Source organism: Rattus norvegicus, chromosome 10, assembly GCF_036323735.1.
Source record: "Rattus norvegicus strain BN/NHsdMcwi chromosome 10, GRCr8, whole genome shotgun sequence".
Classification (NCBI taxonomy): Eukaryota; Metazoa; Chordata; class Mammalia; order Rodentia; family Muridae; genus Rattus; species Rattus norvegicus.
This window is the reverse complement of record NC_086028.1, coordinates 54,978,450-55,001,287: the sequence shown is the minus strand read 5'-3', so window position 1 is coordinate 55,001,287 and position 22,838 is coordinate 54,978,450. Positions and strand designations below refer to the sequence as shown.

Here is a 22,838-nt window from a genome sequence, read left to right as displayed (position 1 = left end):
TTTAAATTTGAATTAAGGCTTGGAGAGGGATGATTCCAAGGTTAGGAGTATTGGCTGCCCTTCTTCAGAACTAGGGTTTGACTGCTATTACCCACATGTGCAACTCCAGTTCCAGGTGGGTGGAACGCCCCCTTCCTGACCTCTTCTGGTACACATGTGGTACACAGACCTACATGCAAGCAAAACACTTAAAGGGAAAAAGTAGTTGAAGCTTGATACCTTTAAATTTTGTGTATCTCACAGACATCTAGATTTTCGGTTTCTGTTGAAAACATTTAGAAAGCTGTCGACATGCTGTTGCCTGCAACTTGCCGGAGCTTATCAGTGGCTGCCCACTCTGGTCAGGGTACTCACACCAGACAAGCTTTCATCTACCTGATCAGCCTTACTCACGCTCCCAGCTATTCCTCCATAAGGATGGATACCCAGCAGGCAAGATGAAGCCAAGGAGACAGGAGTGGAGGAAGGAGCTCTTATGTCCACGATAATCTCTGCCCTAGTGTACCTTCAAACCAGAAAAGAGTTGGACCTGGTTTAAGCAAAGGTTATTCTGGGACATAGAAATCTTGAACCTGGGGTTGGGGATTTAGCTCAGTGGTAGAGCGCTTGCCTAGCAAGCGCAAGGCCCTGGGTTTGATCCCCAGCTCCGAAAAAAAGGGGAAAAAAAAAAAAGAAATCTTGAACCTAACACTTACACCTAGCACTTAAGGATGTGTCTAAAAGTGTGTGTTTCGGGGAGACACTGCATTTTTTAAGAAGGGGCCTTGTGAGAAAGGGGCTATCCTGGAACTCTATGTAACTAAAGATGACCCTGAACTCCTGATCCTCTTGCCTTTACCTCTCATGTAGAGGTATGTGCCATCATGTTGGGCTGAGAACCAGATCTGCATTCTACCCAAGCTACGTCTCCAGCTCCTGAGTCTCTACCTAGGGTCAGCTGGAGTCGAGGGATGTAAGTGCAGTGAAGCCCCTGGAGGCAACAGGCTACAGCTCAGGGTCCCTGCTGAGCAAAGAAAACAAATGCCTGCCCCACCCACCAGCCACACAAATGATCGCAACTGGCATCGCTGTGAGCAGAGTTCATTTGTCTTGTTGATTTATTGGCCTAGAGAATTGAAAACACACAAATCTGGAGATAAATATTGGTCAGATTCTCTAAATCTGGGTCCTCACTACGTATAGAGCTAGAGTCTGTAAAATTCTAAATCTTGCGTGCTGTGGCACAGAACCAGTAGCTTCCCACTTTTTCCCTTCTCCCCAGGTCACATGGGGAAAGAGGGCACAAACTGACAAGACTTGATCACCTCCAAATGACAAAATTGCAAAATCCCAAACTCCCAGCACCTGAAACTCAGGATATGGAGACCTTCCAGCTCAGATATATATTTTTAAGTTTCTGCTTTGCCACAACTGTTTGTCACCAAATTCTGGAAGCTATTGTCTTTACCCTTATTAAAAACAAAAACAAAACCCATTTATAATCTCAATTCTTCCAAATGGTCAGAATTTTGATCTATTCTGAAATTCAAATTCCCCAGTTCATTTTTACCCCTTCTCTCAAGACTTCCTCAGAGGAGGGCAATGAAGGTAGAGGGGACCTTTGTCATCTCTGCCCCCTGCCTTCAGGCCTTCCTCAGTCTCTCTTGTGGTTCCGCTGTATATATAGATATATTTATATATATAATTTGTGTGTAGATATATATATGTATTCTTTATTATGTATTTTTTGCAGTTTTTCTAAAGTGCCAGAAACAAGATTTATGGGAGTTTTTAGTGATTTTTTTTCTTTTTTTTTTCCATTTTTCCCTGTTTGAAACTTTTCCCCCCTTAAAAACTGGAACTTGGTACATTCAGTAGGAAATTCTTCACTCAGGCTGTAGCCAAGACCAAGAAAAGTGCAAAGAGACAGAGGAGGGGTGGAGTGACCCCCTCCGTGGTTAACATTCAGGAAGCCTGTCAAAAACCTCCCCTTCTGTATACTTGGAGGTTAGGAGGAGGCAGGAGGATGCTCCTGGCCTTCCCAAACTCACCTCCCTCCAAAAGCCATGATCTTGCCCTCTCCATAGCAAGTCAGAGGGCAGCCATCTTGGCCCCAGAAAACAGTAGCTGAAAGACTGTCATTTTGATTAAAACAGTCTTTCTCCTTTTGAAATCATACTCCTCTAACTCCCACATCAAATTTGTTCCCCCAAATTGGCTCTCCCTTTGTGAGCTGGTTCTTTCTTTGTGGGGGAGGGGAGATGGGTATATTGGAAATATCCATCTAATCACACATCAGGTCAGGGAGGCCCCATTTTCAAAGGGAATTAGGAACAAACATTTCTCTATTGTCCCTACTGGAAGGAAACATAGGACCCCTGACCAGGGTTAACTAGTGCAAATTAGGGATTAGGGACTATTTAAAAATCCCTGTGCCCCATTCCTAGGCTGGGATCTTTGGGTGTGGGAGACTTGAGATGGGGTATAAGGTGCTGTTTTGGAGGCAGAGTTGGTGGGGATACCCCAAAGCCCACCAGAAGAGGAAGATGGTTCCCTTAAAACCATCTGGAGTGATTGGTGAGGACAGTGACATCAGAGGAGACGGAATAAAGGTGAGGGTGGAGGTTCTGTGCAGATCTTGGGCTTACCCACACATCAAACCCCCATCAGTTTCTCTGGCTATTTGGTCTAATCTAGAAGAAACCATAGTGAGGGGTTGACACGGAGAAAGTAGATTCTCTTCTCCATTCTGTATGGAGTACTTCATACCTGGTGCTCGAATTTGGGTTATTCCCAAAGCAGCCACATATAAAGGCCAGAAGAGTTATGATCTATTCACCTCTTTTGTCTTGGAAGAATCTGGGGTCACTGGACTTGGGGTAAAGGTAGGGCCCAAGATTTCCCTGCCCTGTATTGAAAAAGTGCTCAGCCATAGGACACCTCCTGCCTCCTTATGACCTGGAATGGGTTAGGCCATCTCCAAAGTCTCGGAGTGCAGGAAGGAATATGGAAGATCCAAAGGCATGGAAGCCAAGGAAGGCATGGCATCTTAATATGAAAGAAACAAGGACAGAGAAACCCACCTTGGGAAGAACGGAATCCAAAGCCATGCTTCCAGGCTGGTGGGTCAGATATCACAATGGTCTGGTCCAGGCCTTGGGCCACAAAGAATGGAATGTGCTAGGAAGCATCTGGGGAAGGGCTTAGAGACAGCGTCAGAATGAGCAGGCATCATTAGGTGAGAGAGATAGATGGTTTCCCCCTAGGCTTACCAATTAGGGGAGCAGGTTAGACATTCAGAGCTGGTGGGGCTGTAAGTAGAGACTCAGAGAAGTATATTGCTCAGTTGCCCAAGGGCTGGAGAAGGGATGGGAGCTGGCTCTGCCCCTCACAGGGGCCATTCCCTGGAGAAGACTGAGAGGGAACAACCCAAAATCCCTTCTCAGGGAATGGGGAAACTACAATCACACAAAGCAGCCTGACTCCTGAGCTCCAGGGGCCCCCAAATCCCTGCACAAGAATGTTATGGGGCTCCCAAAGGACAGGGAGGCCAGGGAGCTGGGGGGAGAGGGAAGAGGGACTCAGGGAGGGTGGCATCTGGTAAGAGGGGGGATCTGGCCTTGGTGCTCACCCCACATCCCCCTTCTGGGTTCTCTCAACCCCTGTCATTTCCCCTACTCCCTTAGGGGGAACTGGCAGAGGAAGAGGGGGAGGTGGGGTTGGTGGAGTAGGTGGTGCTGTTTGAGGATTCACTGCATAGCCAAAGACCCCCGGAAGGAAGGGAAGGGCCCCACCACCCTTTTCATCAGGTAGGACCATGTTGAGAGCAACTGGGAGAGCAGCCAAGTTGCTGAAGTTGTAAGGGTAGGCAGCAAGGAGCTGGGGGCCATAGACAAGTGGGTAGGGTTCAGGGTAGAAGGTGACTTTGGCAGTCCCCATCTCCTCCATCCGGTTTCCCTCGGAAGCTCCCACTGGCCCCTCATTCCCAGGTTTTCCTTTGCCAGCACCGGGATCCCGGCTACCTCCTATCAGGGCCAGGGGAAATTCCTGCACAGGTGGGTATACATAGCCACCCCCACCTGCTACTGGGGGTTCCTCACCCCCAGAGATGACCGGGTCCTGGAGTGAGGCAGACTCAGAAGCTTCAGCAGCAGCAGCAGCAGCACTACCACCGCCTGCCTCTCCACTGGATGAGGACACTTGCATCTCTTGGGGGGCTTCCTCCTTGACATCAGTGGGCCTGGTGCCAATGCTGCCTTTGGAATAGGCAATGACAGGTGTGGGAGTGCCCCCAGGCCGCTCCACAGCATGCCTCTGCCCATGTCGGTTCAGAGCAGCTGCCGTCTTGCACACCTTGGCACAGTGGGGACAGGTGAAACGGGTGGAAGACCTCCTGCCAGTCCTAGAGTTGTGCGAGCCCCCGCTATGAGCTTCCTGGTGCTTTCTCAGCTTCCTCAGAGTGGCAAAAGCCTGGGCACAGTCCCCACAACGGTGCCTACGCTCACCACGTCCTCGTCCTCCTGGGCCCTCCACTGCTGGGGTTTCCTCCCAGCCCCTTCGTTCCAGCTTTTGCCTCCAGCGAGGTGGTCTTCGTCCTCGGGGCAGTCCGCTCAGCCCGCTGGCAGTAGCTCCAGCCTTGCGCTTAGGCTTATATGAATAGTAGGGTCTCCAAAGCTGATCTTCCCCTCCAGCCTTCGATTCCTCTTGGTCCTCCTGGTCCTCCTCCTCCTCTTCTTCCTCCTCTTCCTCGCTCTCCTCTACTTCCTCTCCACTCAGTTCTCCCGGACGTAGGTCAGTTTCTGAGATGCGGCGCTTGACAATGGCCTCTTCCCCAATTCGCACAGTGATCTGACACAGTGGAGGTGGAGCCTGAAGCTGAGAAGAGCCTCGGCCTGTCCCTGTGGGGGAACCCCCACTCCCACTCACCCCACCCACGGGTTTGGCTGTGTAAGTCAGAGTCCTCCCAGCCCGCAGATTCCGGCCCTTGGCCTCCTCTGTGGCTGTGGCTGGCCCTGCAGCTGTGGCTGGGATGACAGCGGTGGAGGCTGGGCTGGTGGGTGTTGCTGCAGGCTCAGGGGGAGGAGGTGGGTACTCTCGTTTCTTGGGGGGTCTTGGGGGAGTCGTATAAGTGATGACTGAGGCAGCTTGGGACCCTCCTGTGCCGACTGGTCCACCCCCAGCTGCACCACTACTACTGCTCCCGTGGACAATGACTGAGGGAGCTGGATGAGCAAAGGTGATGACAGAGTGGGGAGGACCAGGTTCTGGGACGGATGGGAGTAGGGGTTGGGGGCTGGCTGGCATTACGGCGGGGACCGGTGTGTGGAGGCTTGGAGAAAGAGGGGCCTCAGGGGCTCCCTGACTGTAGGTCTTGTAGGGCCGCTTGGCTGCCCGCATAGGGAGCAGGCGGTACAGCTTGAGGGTATTAAGCTTGGGCTTGTAGCCTCCATTGGGTGTCTTCTCACTGGCTAGGAGGCCAGGGCTAATGCCATGGAAGGCTCGCTGGTGGGTCTTCAGGTTATAATAGGTCACAAAGGTTTCCCAGCAGAAGATGCACTGGTACCTGGGCCAGGACAGCAGGGAATAGGGCAGGAACAGAGCCACTTGAGTTAAAGGCCTTGAAGGCAGGGCCTCATCTTGCCCTGTCATCTGCAGCCCTCAGACCTGTAACTTCCCAGCAACTTGTTCATCCTCCCCCTCTGCTGCTTGCTGCACCCTCCAGCCTCTGGAGCAGGGCCAGACTAAGCTCAGCACCCTGACTCCTGCCAGCCTCTGTTGTTGTTGTAACATGGGAATAGGCCCATATTTTAGCCCCCAAAATGCCTTCTGTGGTAAAATGACAGAATGGTCATGCTAAGGAAATACTAGGTGTTGTTCTGTGTGCTCTAAATCCCACAGTCCTCTCCTGTGAGGGCAAATTTCTCTTTCCTTCCTGGCTTTTCCCACAACACCAAGCCTAGATGGGCACAATGCTGGCACAAAGGAACTGGGGCTGAAAGGAGGCAGTGCAGCTCTGGAGGCTGTAAGCAGGGAGGGACAAGGGCAGATCCAGTGAGGATAGCCCCCTTTCTAGACCCCTCTGCCCACCCCTCCCTTGTCCAACTCAGGTCACTCACCTGCGTTCCCCAGTGTGCCACACCTCATGCTTGGTGCGGTACTCAGCCAGGGCAAACACCTTCTCACAGTAGCGGCAGGGGTACTTCCTCCGCCATGAGTGTACATTGCTGTGCCGCTTCAGGCTGGACAGGGTCACGTAGGAACGCTCACAGGCTGCACACACATAGAGCACATGGCCGCCCACAACCTTCACCACATGCTCAGGGCCATCTCTGAAGCTCACTGGTTGTGGCAGGGCTGAGGCGTCCACTCCTGCAGGACCTCCAGGGCCAGAGCCCCCAGGTCCCAGCCCTGCAGACCCCCGAGTGTTGGACCCTCGTCGACACTGAGCCTCGTGGGTCTGCAGTCGCTTGGGATGGATGAAGCTTTTTCCACATCGGGGGCAAGGAAAGGGCCGCCGGGGCTGTGAGTCAGGAGTCAGGGGCTCAGCTTTGTCACCTTCCCATCCTCCATCTGTTCTAAGCCCTGGCCCCAAACTATCCTCATTAGGCTCTGAGGTGACCATGGAAGATGGGGCAGGTGGTACCCAAGTGTCACCTCCTTCCCCCAGGCCCTGTAGCCGAGAGATACCCAGCCTCCGGCCCAGAGCTCCAATCTCTGCCACAGCTGCCCCATCCCCGCCACCACCAGGGAGTGCAAGCCGGGCACTATAGATGAAGTTGAGGACATCAGAGAAGGCAGCTGCTGGGACCCCGGGCAACTCTAGCACCCGAGGAGGAGATGAAGAATGAGGAGAGGCTGGAGGGGGAGGAGAGGATGAAGAGGAGGCAGCTGTGGTGGTTGCAGGGCTGGGGGCTGAGCCACCAGTAACTGGTGGGAGGGGCAGTGGGGCTGAAGCTAGTAGAGCTTCTCTGAAGAAAGGACTAGAGGCGGCCAGCACACTGCGGTGAGCAGGGAACTTGGTGTCTCCTGCTATGAGGGTGACGTCACAGAAGAGGCCACGGAGCCGCTGCTCATTGAGCTGGCGCAGGACAGCTGGAGCATGGGATGGGTCCGTCACCTCTGCAGGGGGTGGCATGATGCCAGCCTAGACATAGGGAAAAGAGGTTAGGGAGAGTCTCAGAGGCTGGGCAGGGGTCAGGAGCTTCTGAAACCAGGAAGATAGATGGAGGACAGCAGTTAGAGACTGCTGGTCAGAATCTGGTGGAAGGTCACAGAAATGATGGGTTAACACACTAGGCCGCTTGGAATCAAACCAATATACAAGATCAGGATGTTTAACATCTGGGTCAGCAGAGGCTAGGGATACCTCAGGCCACAGTGAGGGGCAAGTGGTCATGACCTCCAGATTCACAATAAGCAGTAGAAAGGGAAACTCTCCACACCCAACCATTGTGGGGGGTCAGGGGGTGAACAAGGTAGCTGCCTTTGCTGTCTTCCCCACACTTTCTCACCTGAGAGCATAGCCAACATGGAGCAGTGTAGTGGCTCAGCAAGTCCCTCCAGTCTGGCCTTTTCCTTCTGCAGAGAAACAGAAACTGTGTCAGAAATCAAGAGGAGACAGGAAGAGGGTCCGCACAAGGAAAGGATTCAGGATGTGGGCATGAGTCCAACAGTCAAAGACACTGGCTGCTCTGCAAGCCCTGATCCCTACCAGAGCCTGTCAGGCTACTTGGCCAAATCCAATCAGACCAAGGAGGCCACAAGATTATCGCTGAGCTTGCTCTGCCAGCCACAAGAGGTACAAGATGATTTGCATATCCCCAATTCACCTCAGAACAGTACAACAGAGCATTTCAATCCCACAGGTCCAAGGCCGCCTCAGCCTCACAGCCCACTTTAATCCCTTTGGCCCAGTCTTGGGACTCAGAGAAATCAAAGACTTGCACGTTTTTTGTTTTTGTTTTTTAAATCTCAGTGGGCTTATTTACATATCAAAATAGAGCCCCTCCCCCATTGGACTAACCTGATTAGATTTTTGCATTAGAAGAGTGCTTCCTCATATACACCACAGACCCAGATATCTTATCCTGGCATGTGTGTTGCCGGGTGGAGGTGGGGAGAGGGGTGTTCTAGGTACCAGGTGACCAATGACATGCATATATGCCTGCTTGCTCTACTCTCTTGAGGATACTTGGAAGGTAACCAGACCTAGAGTGAGAGGCTTTGGGTCCCATTCTTTGTTCTGAGACCTTTGGATTTTGGATTTTGTCTTTAAAGCTAGGACGGGGCACATGTAACCCACCTCATCTCTTTCTGAGAGGTTCAAATGGAACAGTAGGCAACCAAAAGGTGAGCTATGACAGTCACAAGCGAGCAGTTCCCAGCTGTGCAGCCACTGCAGTCTCAGGTTCCTATGTTTTCATTTGGAGATCTGAGTTCCAGAGTCACTCAGGTCCCTGATCCAAAGTCTGGCAGCAGTCAGCAGGGATGGCCTGGGTCCTTCTCATCTACCCTTAATGTACCCAGGAAGCTCTGGCCCCTTCCACACGACATGGGCGACACAATCACCAGTATCCCACACCCAAAACTTCTCATCTAATCTCAACACCCCAAAACACTCCTTCTTCAGTGATTACCCACACTATCTAAAGACTATACCTCACCTCATGATGCCGCAAGACACGAATGGCTGATACCTCTTCTGGGCGGGAGGAAAAACGGTGATAAACAGGGCAATAGTTGAAACCAAAGTTGTAACCACTATGCCAGGCACAGAGCAAGAGCCGAAGGGTTGCCCCGTTTGTTACTGCACTGTGGTTCGGCAAGAGTCCTGGGGACAGAGATCCTCCTCACCTGTTGCCTGGAGTCATTGTCTCTTACTCTCTTCTGTTTATTTATTTATTTATTTAAATGTACATTGATTGGTATTCTACCTGCTTGTCTATCTGAGTAATGGTGTCAGGTCCCCTGGAAGCAGAATTACAGGTGGTTGTAAGCTGGGGACTGAAGCTGGGCCCTCTGCAAAAGCAGCCAGGGTTTTTAGCCATGAAGCCATCTCTCCAGCCCTTCTGACTAGGGAGTCATCTATGATGGCCTCGGAACTGCATTTGCGTCATTTCATCTTTTCCCTCACCATTTAGCATGGGCTTCTCTACTTTAAGATGATAGAAACTTAGGCATGCTGGTAGCTTGCTCAAGGTTGTATAGCCAGTTAGCAGCTAGGCTGGGATCTGACCCTACAAAGTTTGGGTTCAAAGTCTCCAATGACTTTAGTACACCATGACAGAGGATGTTAATAGCCCCCACTGGAACACTGCTAGTCTACCTAGAACTTGGTGAAAATTAGGGGTCTCCTTCCTCAAGGAAGCCATGTGAAGAGAAGCAAAGTCAGTTTGACTCCAGTACCCATTCATCCCTGTACCAGGACTGCCCACCTTGCACCACATGTTACAAGAGGATGCCTACAGATATGCATGGTATGTGGCAAGGCCTATTGGTGTTTCTTAGAACTGCAGAGACCCAAAGCTGGCCTGGCTCTTAGCAATCACCCAGAATCATTACCACTACAAGTGTTGGAGCTGCCACTTGTTTATAGGCAAAGCATAGCATGTGCACACCATCTATCTTAACATTCACAATGGCCACTGTGAAGGAGTTAAACACTGCAAGCTCATCTGCAGGCCAAGGGGATGTACTGCTACAGCGTTCTGACCCTGGCATTGCTGCTAATTCCCCTGGAGTTTAGACCAGTTCAACTGCCCCATGGCAAGCCCTAAAATGAATTATGGGAGATGAAGACACCAACTATGTGATCCTGGAAAAGTTACTTAACCTTTATCTTAGTTTTCTTGTCTGAGGAACAGTTCCCACTGGGCAGGGTGGTTTTAAAGATAAAATGAGCTGGGTTGGGGATTTAGCTCAGTGGTAGAGCGCTTGCTTAGCAAGCACAAGGCCCTGGGTTCGGTCCCCAGTTCCAAAAAAAAGAAAGAAAAAAAAAAAGATAAAATGAGCTAATAACTCAGCCAACCAAGGATCAACAAAATTCCAAAACACTGGTCCTGCACTGAACACACACAGACTTGAATCTCTGGCCACTGTTCTCTACCCAACACAATAAGAACTACTTAGACAGGTGTGGTGGGACATGTATGTTATCCCAGCACTGAGGAGAAGAGGAAGAAGGATCACTGACGGTCAATGCCACCCTGATATACACACCAAGTATCAGGCTAGCAGAGCCAAATGGGGAGAACCCTGAATCGAAACAAATAAAATAAAAATTCCAAAAACAGTTTATATGGAATTTGTAAGGTATTAAACATTTTAAGTAGAGACAACAAGGTAGACAAGAGGACATGTGTAATTTAGATGCAGATACTTTGACAAACTGTTTACTTATTTTGAGACAGGGTCTCTTGCAGCCCAGACCTGAACTGATCAAGAATGGTCTTGCACTCCTTCCTGATCCTATCACCTCCACCTCCTCAGTGTTGGGAGTATAGAAATCCATCACCAGACATGATTTACTAGTATAACTAGTATATCCATACCCATGGGGCATTCTGGAACCAAGTTCTCATGGATACCTAGGGATGACTGTGCCCTGGAAATGGTAAGGAAAGGGATGGAAAAGAATAGGCAGAATGTGGGCTTCAAGATGAACTGGGTAGAGAGAGAGGGCTCAGCAGTTAAGAACACTGGCTACTCTCTCAAAGGATCCAGGTTTTATTTACAGCACCCAAATGGCAGCTCACAACTGTCCCGGAGGAATCTCATGTCTTCTGACCTCCACTGGCAGCAGATGGTATGTGTACATAAACATGCATGCAGGCAAAATACCCATACACATTAAACAAACATCTGAAAGAATGAGTTTGGCAGTTCTGTGAATTTTAAAGTTATTTGTTTGTGCTTGCTGTTTCTCTTGTAAAGGGTCTTAGCTACTTTGTGACTTCTTGGGTTTCCAACCCTTTATCCTTCCCCTACCCCAGCTCTCCCTCACCCCCTACCACTAGATGGGAGAAAAGAAGACACAGGGAAGAGAGAAAGATACACTCTGAGACTAACTTCTTCCTTCTTGTTTCTTCTTTGAACACAACTACTAACAATCTGTAACCCCTGAACAACCAACAGCCACCACCCACCCACCAGAGCCCTAGCACGTATAGACTCTCTGAAAAGTTCCCAGGATTCCAAACGTCACACAACTGCAGGAACTGTCTGCAGCTGGCAAAAACACGCCTCTGCTAGAGCACGAGGCAAATCATAGTCAGCTGCTGTAAAGCATCCCCATACCCCCACCACACACACACCTGGGATTAAAATGAAAACATATTCTTATAATATTTGTGGGGGTTTTTGTTTGTTTATTTTTAAAGATTTATTTATTTATTTCATGTATGTGAGTACACTCTCGCTGTCTTCAGACACACCAGAAGAGGGCATCGTATCCCATTACAGATGGTTATGAGCCACCATGTTGTTGCTGGGAATTGAACTCAGGACCTCTGGAAGAGCAGTCAGTGCTCTTAACCACTGAGCTATCTTTCCAGCTCTTGTTTTTTAAATGTTTAAAATTTTACTTACATTGGTGTTCTGCCTCCATGTTTATCTGTGCTAGGATATCATATCCCCTGCAACTGGAATTACAGACAGTTGTGAGTTGCCATGTAGGCACTGGGATTTGAACCCGGGTCCATTTGGAAGAGAAGCAAGTGCTCCTAATTGCTGAGCCATCTCTCCAGCCCTACTTCTATGTTTTTTGTTTGTTTGTTTGTTTGTTTTTTCTTTTTTTCGGAGCTGGGGACTGAACCCAAGGCCTTGCGCTTCCTAGACAAGTGCTCTACCACTGAGCTAAATCCCCAAACCCCTATGTTTTTTGTTTCTTTTACTTTTTTTTTTGACTTGCACTTCCAGCCCTGGTTCTCTACTCTAGACTGCCTGAGTGACCTCAGAGGTGTCACAGAGCTTGGATCTGAGCACATATTCCAGAATGCCTCAGCTCTTGCTGTTCTCCTCATGTGGAATGTTCTTTCCTCTGGATCGATTCATGTCCCATAATTCTACCTTCTGTGTACTTTGACTAGTCATCTGGCTTAGGGGGTCTACCCTGACCCCTTCTCACTTTTGAAAACTTCATAGCTCTCTGTTACTTTATTTCCCTTCACGCCACTTAGTAAACACACTGCTTATTTATCTCTAGAGTGTGGGCTTCGAGGAGGGACAGGGTACGATGAGTGTGTTGTTTACTCAAGTATCACGCATAAGGAGAGGTTAAAAGAGTTAGAGGCTGGAAGTCCAGGACAGAGGCAGGGCACTTGCCTAGCATCGCCTTGGGTCCCAGCCCATAATGAAGGAACAAGGAAGAAGCGCAGGGTTTCAGTAAATGAAAGAATTTGTGTTGGTGGCACCAGCACTCTGGAGGTTGGGTCATGAATTTGAAGTTAGTTTGGGCAATGTGAGATTTTTCTAGAACAGACAGACAAAACTATTCTCCCTGGAGCCTCTACTCTCAAGAAAGAAGCCATCTTCAGAGCTGAGGATGATGGCCATATCTTGACTTTTGGGACACTCAGTCTACCTGGTACATATCTAGAGGCTTGATATACATTATCTCATTTAATTATACCCTCAAAGCTGCACACAATAGGCCACACTAGGTTTTTATATTCTCCCAATTTTACAGAAAGGGAATAAACCTTATTGAAGGTAAGAGAGATTGTAAGTAACAGCCAAAATTTTAATCTGGGCTTGGATGACCCCAGATGCCAAGTCTTTCTGTCTGCCATACTGCTGGATCCTGCCCTGAGGAGCCTATAGCAGGCCAGCTGGTTACATAAATCACCACACCAACTCTCACATGCTAAGTGTTAACTGTGTCACATCTGACTCCACCCCTTCCCTTGTTCCTAAATCCAGCAGTCACCAGTCTGGCTAAAGCTGTATGGAAATGACCTGCAAGCCTTCTCAAGCCCCTCTGGCCTCCAAAGTAGTTCAAGACCCTGTTAGCACTCCCGTGGAGTGAATCAAGCATCGGAAAGGCTATCTGCCTGTATGTTTCTCTTCCACCAAGGGTCCTCAGCACTACCTGCACTTTAGTGTGACTCCTGGGTTGAACATGGTCTTTGGAAGCTGGGTCTGGTAGCTCATGCCTGTAACTCCAGCACTCAGAAGGCTGGAACAGGAGGATGTGAGAGTTCAAGGCTATCCTGGGCTCCTTATTGAGACTATCTTAAAAACACAAAAGCGGGGTTGGGGATTTAGCTCAGTGGTACAGCGCTTGCCTAGGAAGCGTAAGGCCCTGGGTTCGGTCCCCAGCTCTGAAAAAAAGAACCAAAAAAAAAAAACCAAAAAACAAAAAACAAAAAACAAAAAAACAAAAGCTAGAGTGGTTAAGATAGCTCAAAGGGTAAAGGCATTTGCCACAGAAGCCTGGAAACCTGAGTCCCCAGGATCCACGTGGTAGGAGGGGAGGACCAACTCTTGCAAGCTCTCTTCTGAACTCCACATGTACACTGTGGCATGTGCTCACACACAAAGAAATGGAACTCAAAAACAAACAAACAAAAAAACCAAACAAGCAAAACCCCCAGGAAACCAGGGCTGGGGAGACAGCGCCATGAGTAACAGCACTTGAGTTCAAATCCCTAGCACCCACATAGAAAGCTGGGGCATGGCTCTGAACTTGTCACCGCAGGATTGGAGGGCAAGGCAGATTAAGGGCTCACTGGCTGGTCATCCTAGTCAAAATGGCAAATTTTAGGTTACTGTCAGACCCTTTCTCAAGTCAATGAAGCCAAAGGAAATAAAAGACAAGCAATGTCTTGCTCTGGCCTCCACATGTGCAGTAAACACTTGAATCCCCATATTCAAGTGCAACACTCACTCGCACACACACTCACATATTCACACACACATACACTCACACACACATATTCACTCACACACTCATACTCACAACACTCGCATACACTCACACGCACACTCACGCACATACATACTCACACGCTTTTAATACCCTTTTCTTGGCCTCTTCCCAACATCTCTATAAACTGTTAGGACTGAACTTAAATGCTTTTCCTTGGGTTGGGGATTTAGCTCAGTGGTAGAGCGCGCGCTTGCCTAGCAAGCACGCAAGGCCCTGGGTTCAGTCCCCAGCTCCAGAACCCCCCCCAAAAGAAAACCCAGAACTTCATGAAAGAGAGAACAGAAATAAATTAATTAAAAAAATGCTTCTCCTTTACCCTCTATCACCCATGGGACAAGGACAATCTCTCCTGATTATTCAGTGTCCCAAAGCTAGCACCCAGAAGACAAAGCCTCAAACCCTGGGCTGGCACTCTTGAGAGCACTGCCCATGAGGACTGGTCCTCTAAAACAGTTTGGTGAAGGGCAGGACGGACAGCCCAGCAGTTAAGAGCACTTGTTCTGGGGTTGGGGATTTAGCTCAGTGCTAGAGCGCTTGCCTAGCAAACGCAAGGCCCTGGGTTCGGTCCCCAGCTCCGAGAAAAAGAAAAAAAAAAAAAAAAAAAAGAGCACTTGTTCTTACAAAGACTCAGGTTTAATTCCCAGCATCCATATAGTGACCCAAAACCATCCATAACTCCAGCTAGAGGCTCCAATAACATCTGACCTCCTCAGGCACTAAGCATACATGTGGTGCACAGACATACATATGCATAGACATGTGGTGCAAAATATTCATATACATAATTAAATATTAAAAATTAAAAATTAAGAACTGTCCTGCTGAGACAGGTATGATAATCTAAGCCTGCAATCTCAGTATTCAGGAAGGTGAGGCAAAAGGCTTGGAAAACACTAGATGCTCGGCTACAGAGTATGTCCCTGTCTCAAAAAAAAAAACAAAAAAAAAACAAAAATGGTGGCGTGTGTGCCGTCATGTGCACGCTGAATGTTCCCAAAAAGCAAAAGGCAGCACAGTACAGAAGTCAGGAGTACAGACTCTGGAGCCTGAGCACCTCTCACAAACAAGTGACTTGGGGCAAAGGATTTAATCCTCTGGGTTTCAGCTGCTTTGCCTGAAGGAGTGAGGTGGTCCCAGTGCCAGGGTGAAGACAGATGAGTGGCAGTACATAGAAACCTGGGAGCAGAGGCTACAGTTAATGTGAACCAACTGTTTATGACTACTGTTACTAGTGAAACTGGGAGCCGGGGATTCTCTGCAACAGGACCGACAGGGGCTGGTACTGGCATAGTTCTCAATTTGTTGCTATATATCAGGTCTATTTTCCATATGCTGTTGCAACTTCAGTAAGGTGGGTCATTAGCTCCATCTCACAGGCACTCAGAAAGTGTTGCAGTGAGGAAGTTGTGGAGGCAACAGACCACTTCAGCTCTGATGTAAGTCTTGCACCTGTCCCACAGGCCTCATAGGCAGGCAGCCTCCCTCATCCATTCCCGAGGATATAGCCATAGAGTCTTCCCGCTCCTGTATGTGTACACACAGCCTAGATGGCGTGCACAAACAGAGTGAGTGTACATGTGTCTCTCCCACATGCACTGAAGGGCCCAGGCCCCAAAGGTAAGAGGAACCTGTTCCGAAGAATCTGCTTAGTGAGCAAATTCTGTCCAAAGCCATTTTACTGTCCGGGGAGTAGGGCTTCGTGTGCGTCAGAGATACTGGAAAGGGGGGCAGAGAAAGGGAGAGGGCAAGGCAGGAGGAGACTAAAAACTCTGTGATCCCTTTTTCCATTTTAGTGACAAAAGTCACACCCGGCCTTTACATAAACATGACCCAGGAGCCGCTCTGTCTAAGCTCACTTCCCTTGTGGGAGCCAGGACTTTTCCTCCCTGTGGCCCTAATGTTCTGGGTGAGGGCAAGCACAGAGACTCTGCAAAAGGAGAGCCATACCACCCAATAGCACCCATGCCTGCCCTTCTTGACCTGCCTAATATTTATTTCCCAACTTTCCCATAACATCTCCTGGGCAGCCCTACACCCGTCACTTAAGCACACAGAAGGTAGGCATGTGCACACACAAAGCTTTCCACTGGTCTCCTGGGTCTGCGGCCCACACTGCCCTTGTCACGCCACCTCCTCCTAAGTGTTTTCTGACCAGCTTGTCTCCCAGCCCAACAGCCCAGACAGGCTCACACAAACAACGTCACAAAAGAATCCCGTGGAGAATGTTGCAAACACGCAACCTTTCCCGTGCTTGGCTGCCCATGATCCCATAAACACATCTTGCATGTCCCACCCAAAACCCCTCACCTCACACCAGTGACAGCTGACCCACAGGCTTCAGTTTCTCATGTTCCTGATGATTATTAGGTCTGAGTTCCAGACATGCATCCCCCACGAAACTCGCTCATCACAGACACACAAATCCATCCGCCTTTCTGTCCTCTACACAACTGGACCACACCTCATCAGGACTACAGAAATGGAACTCAGGCGTGATACCTTTTGATTCAAATGTCCACAACTTACAGTACTCTTCAAATGGGTATGTATGTCCTGCATTCTGGTGCCCACCATAACCCACGCACATACACAGGCGCGCGCATGCACACACGCGGACACACACACACACACACACACACACACACACCATGCCAGCTATTCAGAAAACAAACATAAACATTCATATGTGCAACATAAGACATACATATAAGAAAACATGCTGACAAAAACTATATACACAACCTCAGACACCACACTTAAGGTAGCTGTCACCTAAAGCCACAGAGCCATATCTTGTAATTCTGAACCAATAAGTACCCCTTCTGGCTTTCTATCTCTATGGATCAGGGAGGGCCCTGGCAGACCCCTCGGTGCCAGACTGGCAAACGGTGTTGCCCAGGAGCAGTAGTTTACCTTGCCCCACAGCACCGCAGGAGGTACAATCTCCAGGACTCACAGCAACAACCCTGCCCCGACGGCGCGGCGGTTCTGGGTCCCTGCTCGCACTGCGCACCCTGCACACCCCAACTCTGGGGCGCTCAGAGGGCCACCCCTCCCCCTCTCTGCCTGGCTCCTACGCCATCGCCCTCCCAGCAGCTTGCAGCGCTTGCCCGGGATCACACCCGCCCCACCCCACCCCCAACCTGCCCCACAGAGGGAGGGGGCATTGGGCTGCAGAATTTAACCCTTCCTAGGTGGAGTGATTACGACCCTCTTCTCGGCCCCAGGAGACCGAGTCCCCCAGTCGCGGCTCGCTGGACGCCATACCAGGGCGCCCTTAAGTTGCTCCCCAGCGCCGTGCGCGTTCAGGGGCGGGGCCTATTACAGCCCCCGACCCCTGCGCCCCTAGATCAACCTGGAAGGGGAGCGGTCGCGGGGCGCGGCTCCGGCCCCTGCGGCGCCGGGCAGCGGAGAGGGGCATCCTCCCTAGCCCTGCCCCGTTCGCCCCGGGGCCCACCTGACTGCGATGGCGCCTCGTCCGCCAGGCCCGGCTCATCCCCGTGGCCACCCCCGGCCGCTTGGGTTTCGCCCTCCTTGGGCTTCGGCTCCGGCTCCGGTCCCGGCCCCCCCCAGCGCCCGGCCCCGGCCCAGCCCCACCGCCGCCGCCGCCGCCGCTGACATCATCGGCTCCCCCCCCCGCCCCGGTCCTCCCCCCACCCCCACCCCCGGAAACAGTCCCCCCCCAGTGCTGCCGCTGCTGCCGAGAGGAAGCCAGCAAAGCGCAGCCAACACCGACTCAGGACTCTGTAGTCTGATGGCCGAGGCCCGGCGGATCCCGCACAGGGAAACGACTCAGGGCCTCCCGCAGGGTGCACACCTTGCGGGGCAGTGACTGGACTGCATTGCCCTAGACCACTCACTCCCTGGGAAGGGACTCAACCCTACGCCCGCCCTTCCCTCTGTACACCCTTCACTCAGGGGTCACATCACCTCGAACACGTCGAGCACGCTATGTGTGCACATTTGTTCACCACATACACGCACACCACACACCTTCTCTGGAGCCGCAAACGTACAACATGGCAGATTCAAATGTGGGCCCAGGGGAACCTATAGATCCAAAGTGAGCATCCTCACAACCCTGGGGGCACCCACCTTCAGGAATGCCTAAGGTAGACCCACTGGCAAGGAAGAGCTCAACCCCGTAGAAAGGAGGATCATTAGCACAGATAAACACAAAGCTTGGAACTTCACCTCCACCAGTGGAAAGATTCACTTCTGTGTCCTTGCATATAAATGCAGAGGCCTTGGCGAGGGCTTCCGGGCACAACACTAACCACACACCGGTGGAAGCATGAGAAATGTGGCATACATAGAAACATTCCTGAAACCTCAATGGGACAGTCCTCTAAGACTGCTCCCTGGTTGCAAAATTACAAACTCTGGAGAGGCCTGGCATGATGAGGCTGCGGAGGCAAAGGCAGGTGGATTTATGTGACTTGGAGGCCAACCTGATCTAAGCAGCAAGGTCCAGTCAGCCAGGGCTACATAGTGAGGTCCCTAGCTTGAAAAACAAAACAAAACAAAACAAACAACCCCCTAAAGAAACAAAAACAACCACTTCTGGGGAAAGAGGAGCAAACTCTCCCTGTAGAGCATGGTACAAGCCTGTAATGCCTGCACTAGGGCAGCAAAGTGGAGACCGCTGCAAGCTCAAGTACATGCTGGTCTATTAGCAAGTCCCAAGCCACTCAGCCTATACAAGCCTTACAGCAATAAAAACCCACCCTCACACTCCTTCAAACACCTGTGCCCCGTGCTTATAATCCCAAGCACTTGGGAGAGAGTGGCATGAGGACCAAGATTTCAACGTCAGATTCCACAGGGTACATATTGGAGACCAGCCTGGGCAAAAATCAAAACAAACAGACAAACAAAGAAAAATCCCCTGAGGCCTAGAGAAAATGCTCAATGGTTACAAGAGAGAACTGCTCTTGCAGAATACCCAAGAGTTCGATTCTCCCCAACATCCAAATTCACAACCCCCTATAACTCCAGCTCCATGGGATCTGATATCTCTGGCCTCTGCAGGCTCCTGAGTTCATCCACATACTCCCATACAGACGTATATACATAGTTAAAAATAAACTAAATTTGGGGGTTGGAGAGATGGTTGAACTTGCACACTTGCATGAACATAACCACATACACTCTTCTTTTCTTTCCCATTTTTTTTTTCTCACTGTGTAGTTCTCACTCCTGACTGGCATGGAACTCACAATATAGATCAGGTTGGCCTGGGACTCACAGGGATCTGCATCTGCCTTCCAAATGTAAGGTGTGAGTCACCACACCTGTCCACACACCAAATATTTTAAAAAAGAAACTGAGGCTACAAAGATGGCTCAGTGTTTAAGGGTACTGTTACTTTTTCAGATTCAAATCTCAGAACCCACATGGTGGTCTACAAACACCTGTCTGTAGCTCATTTCAGGAGAGCTGACATCTTCTTCTGACCTCCAAGGGTACCAGGCAGGCAAGTGGCATACAAACATGCAAGCAGGCAGAACACTCACCCACACAAAGTTAAATCTAAAAAGAACAACAAACAAGGCAGATATAGCTCACTTGGTAAAGGCCTGTCACACAAGCATGAAGACCTTGGTTTGAGCCCCAGAACTCATTAAAAAAAAAAAAAAATAGGTGAATCCCAGGAGCTCTCAGGTCAGTCACTCTGGAGTTTACAGAAGCACAGAGCAAAAGACTGTCTCGGACAGGGAGGAAGTAAGTATTGCTGGCTTCTCCAACCTCCACGTTGTATTACACGTGTGTGCCCACAATATATGGCAGAACATGTTCACTCAGAAACAAAGAAAGACAGACTGACAAAGAGAGGAGAGAGAAAGAGGGATGGTGAGGAGGAAGAAAGGGGGAGGGAGGGAGAGAGGGAGGGAAAGGAAGGAAGGAAGAAAAGCCAAGTAGGGACGTTGTATGCCTCAGAAAATAGAGGACAGAGAGGCAGGTGGATCCCTCGAAGTCTCTGACCAGTCATCTAACCTCCTGAGCAAGTTTTTGCCACTAAAGACCATGTTTAGGGCTGGTGAAATGGCTCAGTGGTTAAGAGTATTGTGATTGCTCTTCCAGAGGTCCTGAGTTCAAATCCCAGCACCCACATGGTGGCTCACAACTATCTGTAATGAGATCTCATACCTTCTTCTGGTGTGTCTAAGACAGCTACAGTGTACTCATATATATTAAATAAATAAATCTTTTTAAAAAAGACCATGCTTAAAAAATGAAAAAAAAAAGTGGACAGAACCTTAAAAATTAAAAAAAGCGGGCTGGAGAGATGGCTCAGCGGTTAAGAGCACCCGGCAACTCTACCAGAGGTCCTGAGTTCAATTCCCAGCAACCACATGGTGGCTCACAACCATCTGTAAAGAGATCCAATGCCCTCTTCTGGTGTATCTGAAGACAGCTACAGTGTACTCATATATAATAAATGAATAAATCTTTAAAAAAATTTTTTAAAAAGCCTGAAGGGCTGGAGAGATGGCTCAGTGGTTAAGAGCACTGACTGCTCTTCCAGAGGTCCTGAGTTCAATTCCCAGCAACCACATGGTGGCTCACAACCATCTGTAATGAGATCTGATGCCCTCTTCTGATTGTCTCTGAACAGCTACAGTGTATTTATATATAATAAATAAATAAATCTTTAAAAAAAAGCCTGAAGAGAAATACCTAATGTTACCCTTGGGCTTTTTGGGACATGAACACACACATACACAGAAACCAAAAAGCAATAGTCCTTGTAAAATGATGCAAAAGGTAAACGAAAGAACCAAACCAAAAGCAGTTTCAGTGTAGGGGAGGGGGGTGGGGAAAGAGAGTGAGAATGAACTTGGAGTCATAGCAACAAAGGCAGAAAACCAGCCTGGAGTGGTGGTCTGCTATAATCAGCCTGGACAACATAGTGAATTCCAGAATAGCCTGGCCTATAGAAAGAGCCTCTTTACCCTCTCACCCTCAAAATTCACTCTAAACCAAAAGGAAACAAACCAACCCCCCAATATAAACAACAACAACAAACCCAAGCTGGAATTAATGAGAGAATAGTCCCTGCCCCCTCGGGAAGGTTCCAGGGAAGAACCCCAGCCCCATTCCAAGCAAGTCACAATGGCTGAAGCTCTGCGGGGGACCAGGCAACCCGACCCAGGAGGAGAGGAGGAAGTCCAAGAAGAGATGGTGAGTATTTGGGGCAAAGGGGGAACTGGGGGCAACATTCAGTATCTAGATGTTCCTCTTCCCTTCCTCCTCTAAATTTCCCAGTGGCCCTGGCGACACCAACAAGTGAGATCCATAATGGTGGACCCACAAATCCCTGGAGCCTGTGACATCACAGCTCTGAAGCTAACTCCCTTTCCTCAGTCGAGCAGAGTATCCCTGGGTCCTCTTTTTTTTCCTCCCAGGAACAACGACCCAGAGAAACTCGATGCTCCAGGACTATTCACTACCTGCCTCCTGCTTTAGATGCTCAAGGCCCACTCTGTACCACCTCATCCATCTTCAGGTCCTTTCTAGCTCCTAGGAGTTCTTCCATCCTGAAGGGTCCACGATCTCAGCCTACCACTCACCCTACCTCGTTGCCCAGGCTGTGGTTGCCCTCCTGTCCAAGCTCCTTTCTCCCTAACAGGCTGCCAGTCATCCCTATTTCAACTTACCTGACTTCACCCAGCCATCGCCGCCCTCCACTCCATCCAGCCTCACTTCGAACCATCACAATCGCTGCGGGCCCTCCAATGCCACCAAAGGCCTGTTTGTGGCCCTGCTGGGTGGAGGCCTGTCTGCTGGCTTCGTGGGCCCATTCTCCCGTATGGCTTACCAGACATCCCAATTGCCCTCATTGGAGCTGCTCATCTTTCGATGCCTCTTCCACCTTCCCATCGCTTTGATACTTAAGTTTCGTGGTGATCCACTGCTGGGACCTCCTGATGTTCGGGTTCGGGCCTTCCTTCATGCCATTCTCAATGTCCTCAGCATTGGCTGTGCCTACAGTGCCGTTCAGGTGGTGCCCGCCGGCAACGCAGTCACTGTTCGAAAAGGTTCTTCCACCGTGTGCTCGGCCCTTCTTGCACTCTGCCTCGAGAGCCAGCGTCTCAGCGGCTATGCCTGGTGTGGTCTGTTTGGCAGCACCCTTGGACTAATCATCATTGTGGGACCTGGACTAGGGACATTGCAAGAGGGGACTACTGGCCTCTACACAGCCCTGGGCTATGTACTGGCTTTCCTGGGAGGTCTGGCTCTGTCGCTGGGGCTGCAGGTTTACCGTTCTCTACACTTCCCCTCCTGCCTACCAACTGTGGCCTTCCTATTTGGCCTGGTGGGGCTAATAGTCTCTGTACCAGGCCTCTTTGTGCTACAGACCCCCGTGCTACCACAAGACACTCTGAGCTGGAGCTGTATGGTGGCAGTGGGGCTCCTTGCGTTGGTTTCCTTTGTATGTGTAAGCTATGCAGTCACCAAGGCCCACCCTGCCCTGGTATGTGCTGTCCTGCACTCTGAGGTCGTGGTAGCCCTGATGCTGCAGTATTACGTGCTCTATGAGACTGTGGCACCTTCTGACATCATGGGAGCAGGGGTTGTGTTGGGCAGCATTGCCATCATTACTGCCCAGAACTTCAGTTGTGATAAGGAAGGGCAAGTGGAGGAGTGAAATCAAACTTGAGAGCCTGGGGGAGGGTGGGACAGGGGTAAATAGGAGAGACAGGAATAAAAACCATGGAAGAACAAATGCCTGGCAAAGAACTGGTGTGGAGGACCAGTGAGAAGGCTCAGCAGGTAAAGGCTAGTGCTACCAAGCTTGCTCTCACATGGTAGGTAGATGGAGAGAACCGACTTCTACAGATTAGATTATCCTCTCTATACATGCGCTGTGGCATGCTTACACACAGAATAAAAAATATTAAAAAAAAAAAAAAAACAAAAAACAAAA

The 22,838-nt window shown here is 50.0% G+C and overlaps 3 protein-coding genes across 6 annotated transcripts in view; 2 read left to right on the top strand and 1 right to left on the bottom strand.

Annotated features, from left to right (window-relative positions):
* Window positions 1–1,345, top strand: part of Chrnb1 (cholinergic receptor nicotinic beta 1 subunit) — a 15,195-nt gene extending 13,850 nt beyond the window's left edge. The window contains exon 12 of the mRNA XM_039085172.2: window positions 280–1,345. The gene's annotated coding sequence lies outside the window, so the exon portion shown is untranslated. The remainder of the gene's footprint in view (window positions 1–279) is intronic.
* Zbtb4 (zinc finger and BTB domain containing 4) lies at window positions 1,073–21,867 on the bottom strand. 3 transcript variants are annotated; one of them, NM_001304352.1, is made up of 4 exons: window positions 16,820–17,002; window positions 7,491–7,557; window positions 6,096–7,123; window positions 1,073–5,542 (listed from the first exon to the last, which is right to left on the bottom strand). In NM_001304352.1, exons 3-4 carry the CDS (start codon window positions 7,112–7,114, stop codon window positions 3,607–3,609), a joined length of 2,955 nt encoding a protein of 984 aa, NP_001291281.1. In that variant the 5' UTR covers window positions 7,115–7,123; window positions 7,491–7,557; window positions 16,820–17,002; the 3' UTR covers window positions 1,073–3,606. The 3 variants fall into 3 exon arrangements, with proteins under 3 accessions (NP_001291281.1, XP_006246906.1, XP_038941387.1); XM_006246844.4 differs by lacking the exon at window positions 16,820–17,002 and adding an exon at window positions 21,729–21,867 and having other exon boundaries at window positions 1,080–5,542; XM_039085459.2 differs by lacking the exon at window positions 16,820–17,002 and adding an exon at window positions 17,364–17,526 and having other exon boundaries at window positions 1,080–5,542.
* On the top strand, window positions 20,783–22,838 carry Slc35g3 (solute carrier family 35, member G3). Of its 2 annotated transcripts, none has more exons than XM_039086903.2 (2): window positions 20,783–21,091; window positions 21,316–22,838. In XM_039086903.2, exon 2 carries the CDS (start codon window positions 21,720–21,722, stop codon window positions 22,557–22,559), a length of 840 nt encoding a protein of 279 aa, XP_038942831.1. In that variant the 5' UTR covers window positions 20,783–21,091; window positions 21,316–21,719; the 3' UTR covers window positions 22,560–22,838. The 2 variants fall into 2 exon arrangements, with proteins under 2 accessions (XP_038942831.1, NP_001121130.1); NM_001127658.1 differs by having other exon boundaries at window positions 21,044–21,091; window positions 21,540–22,826.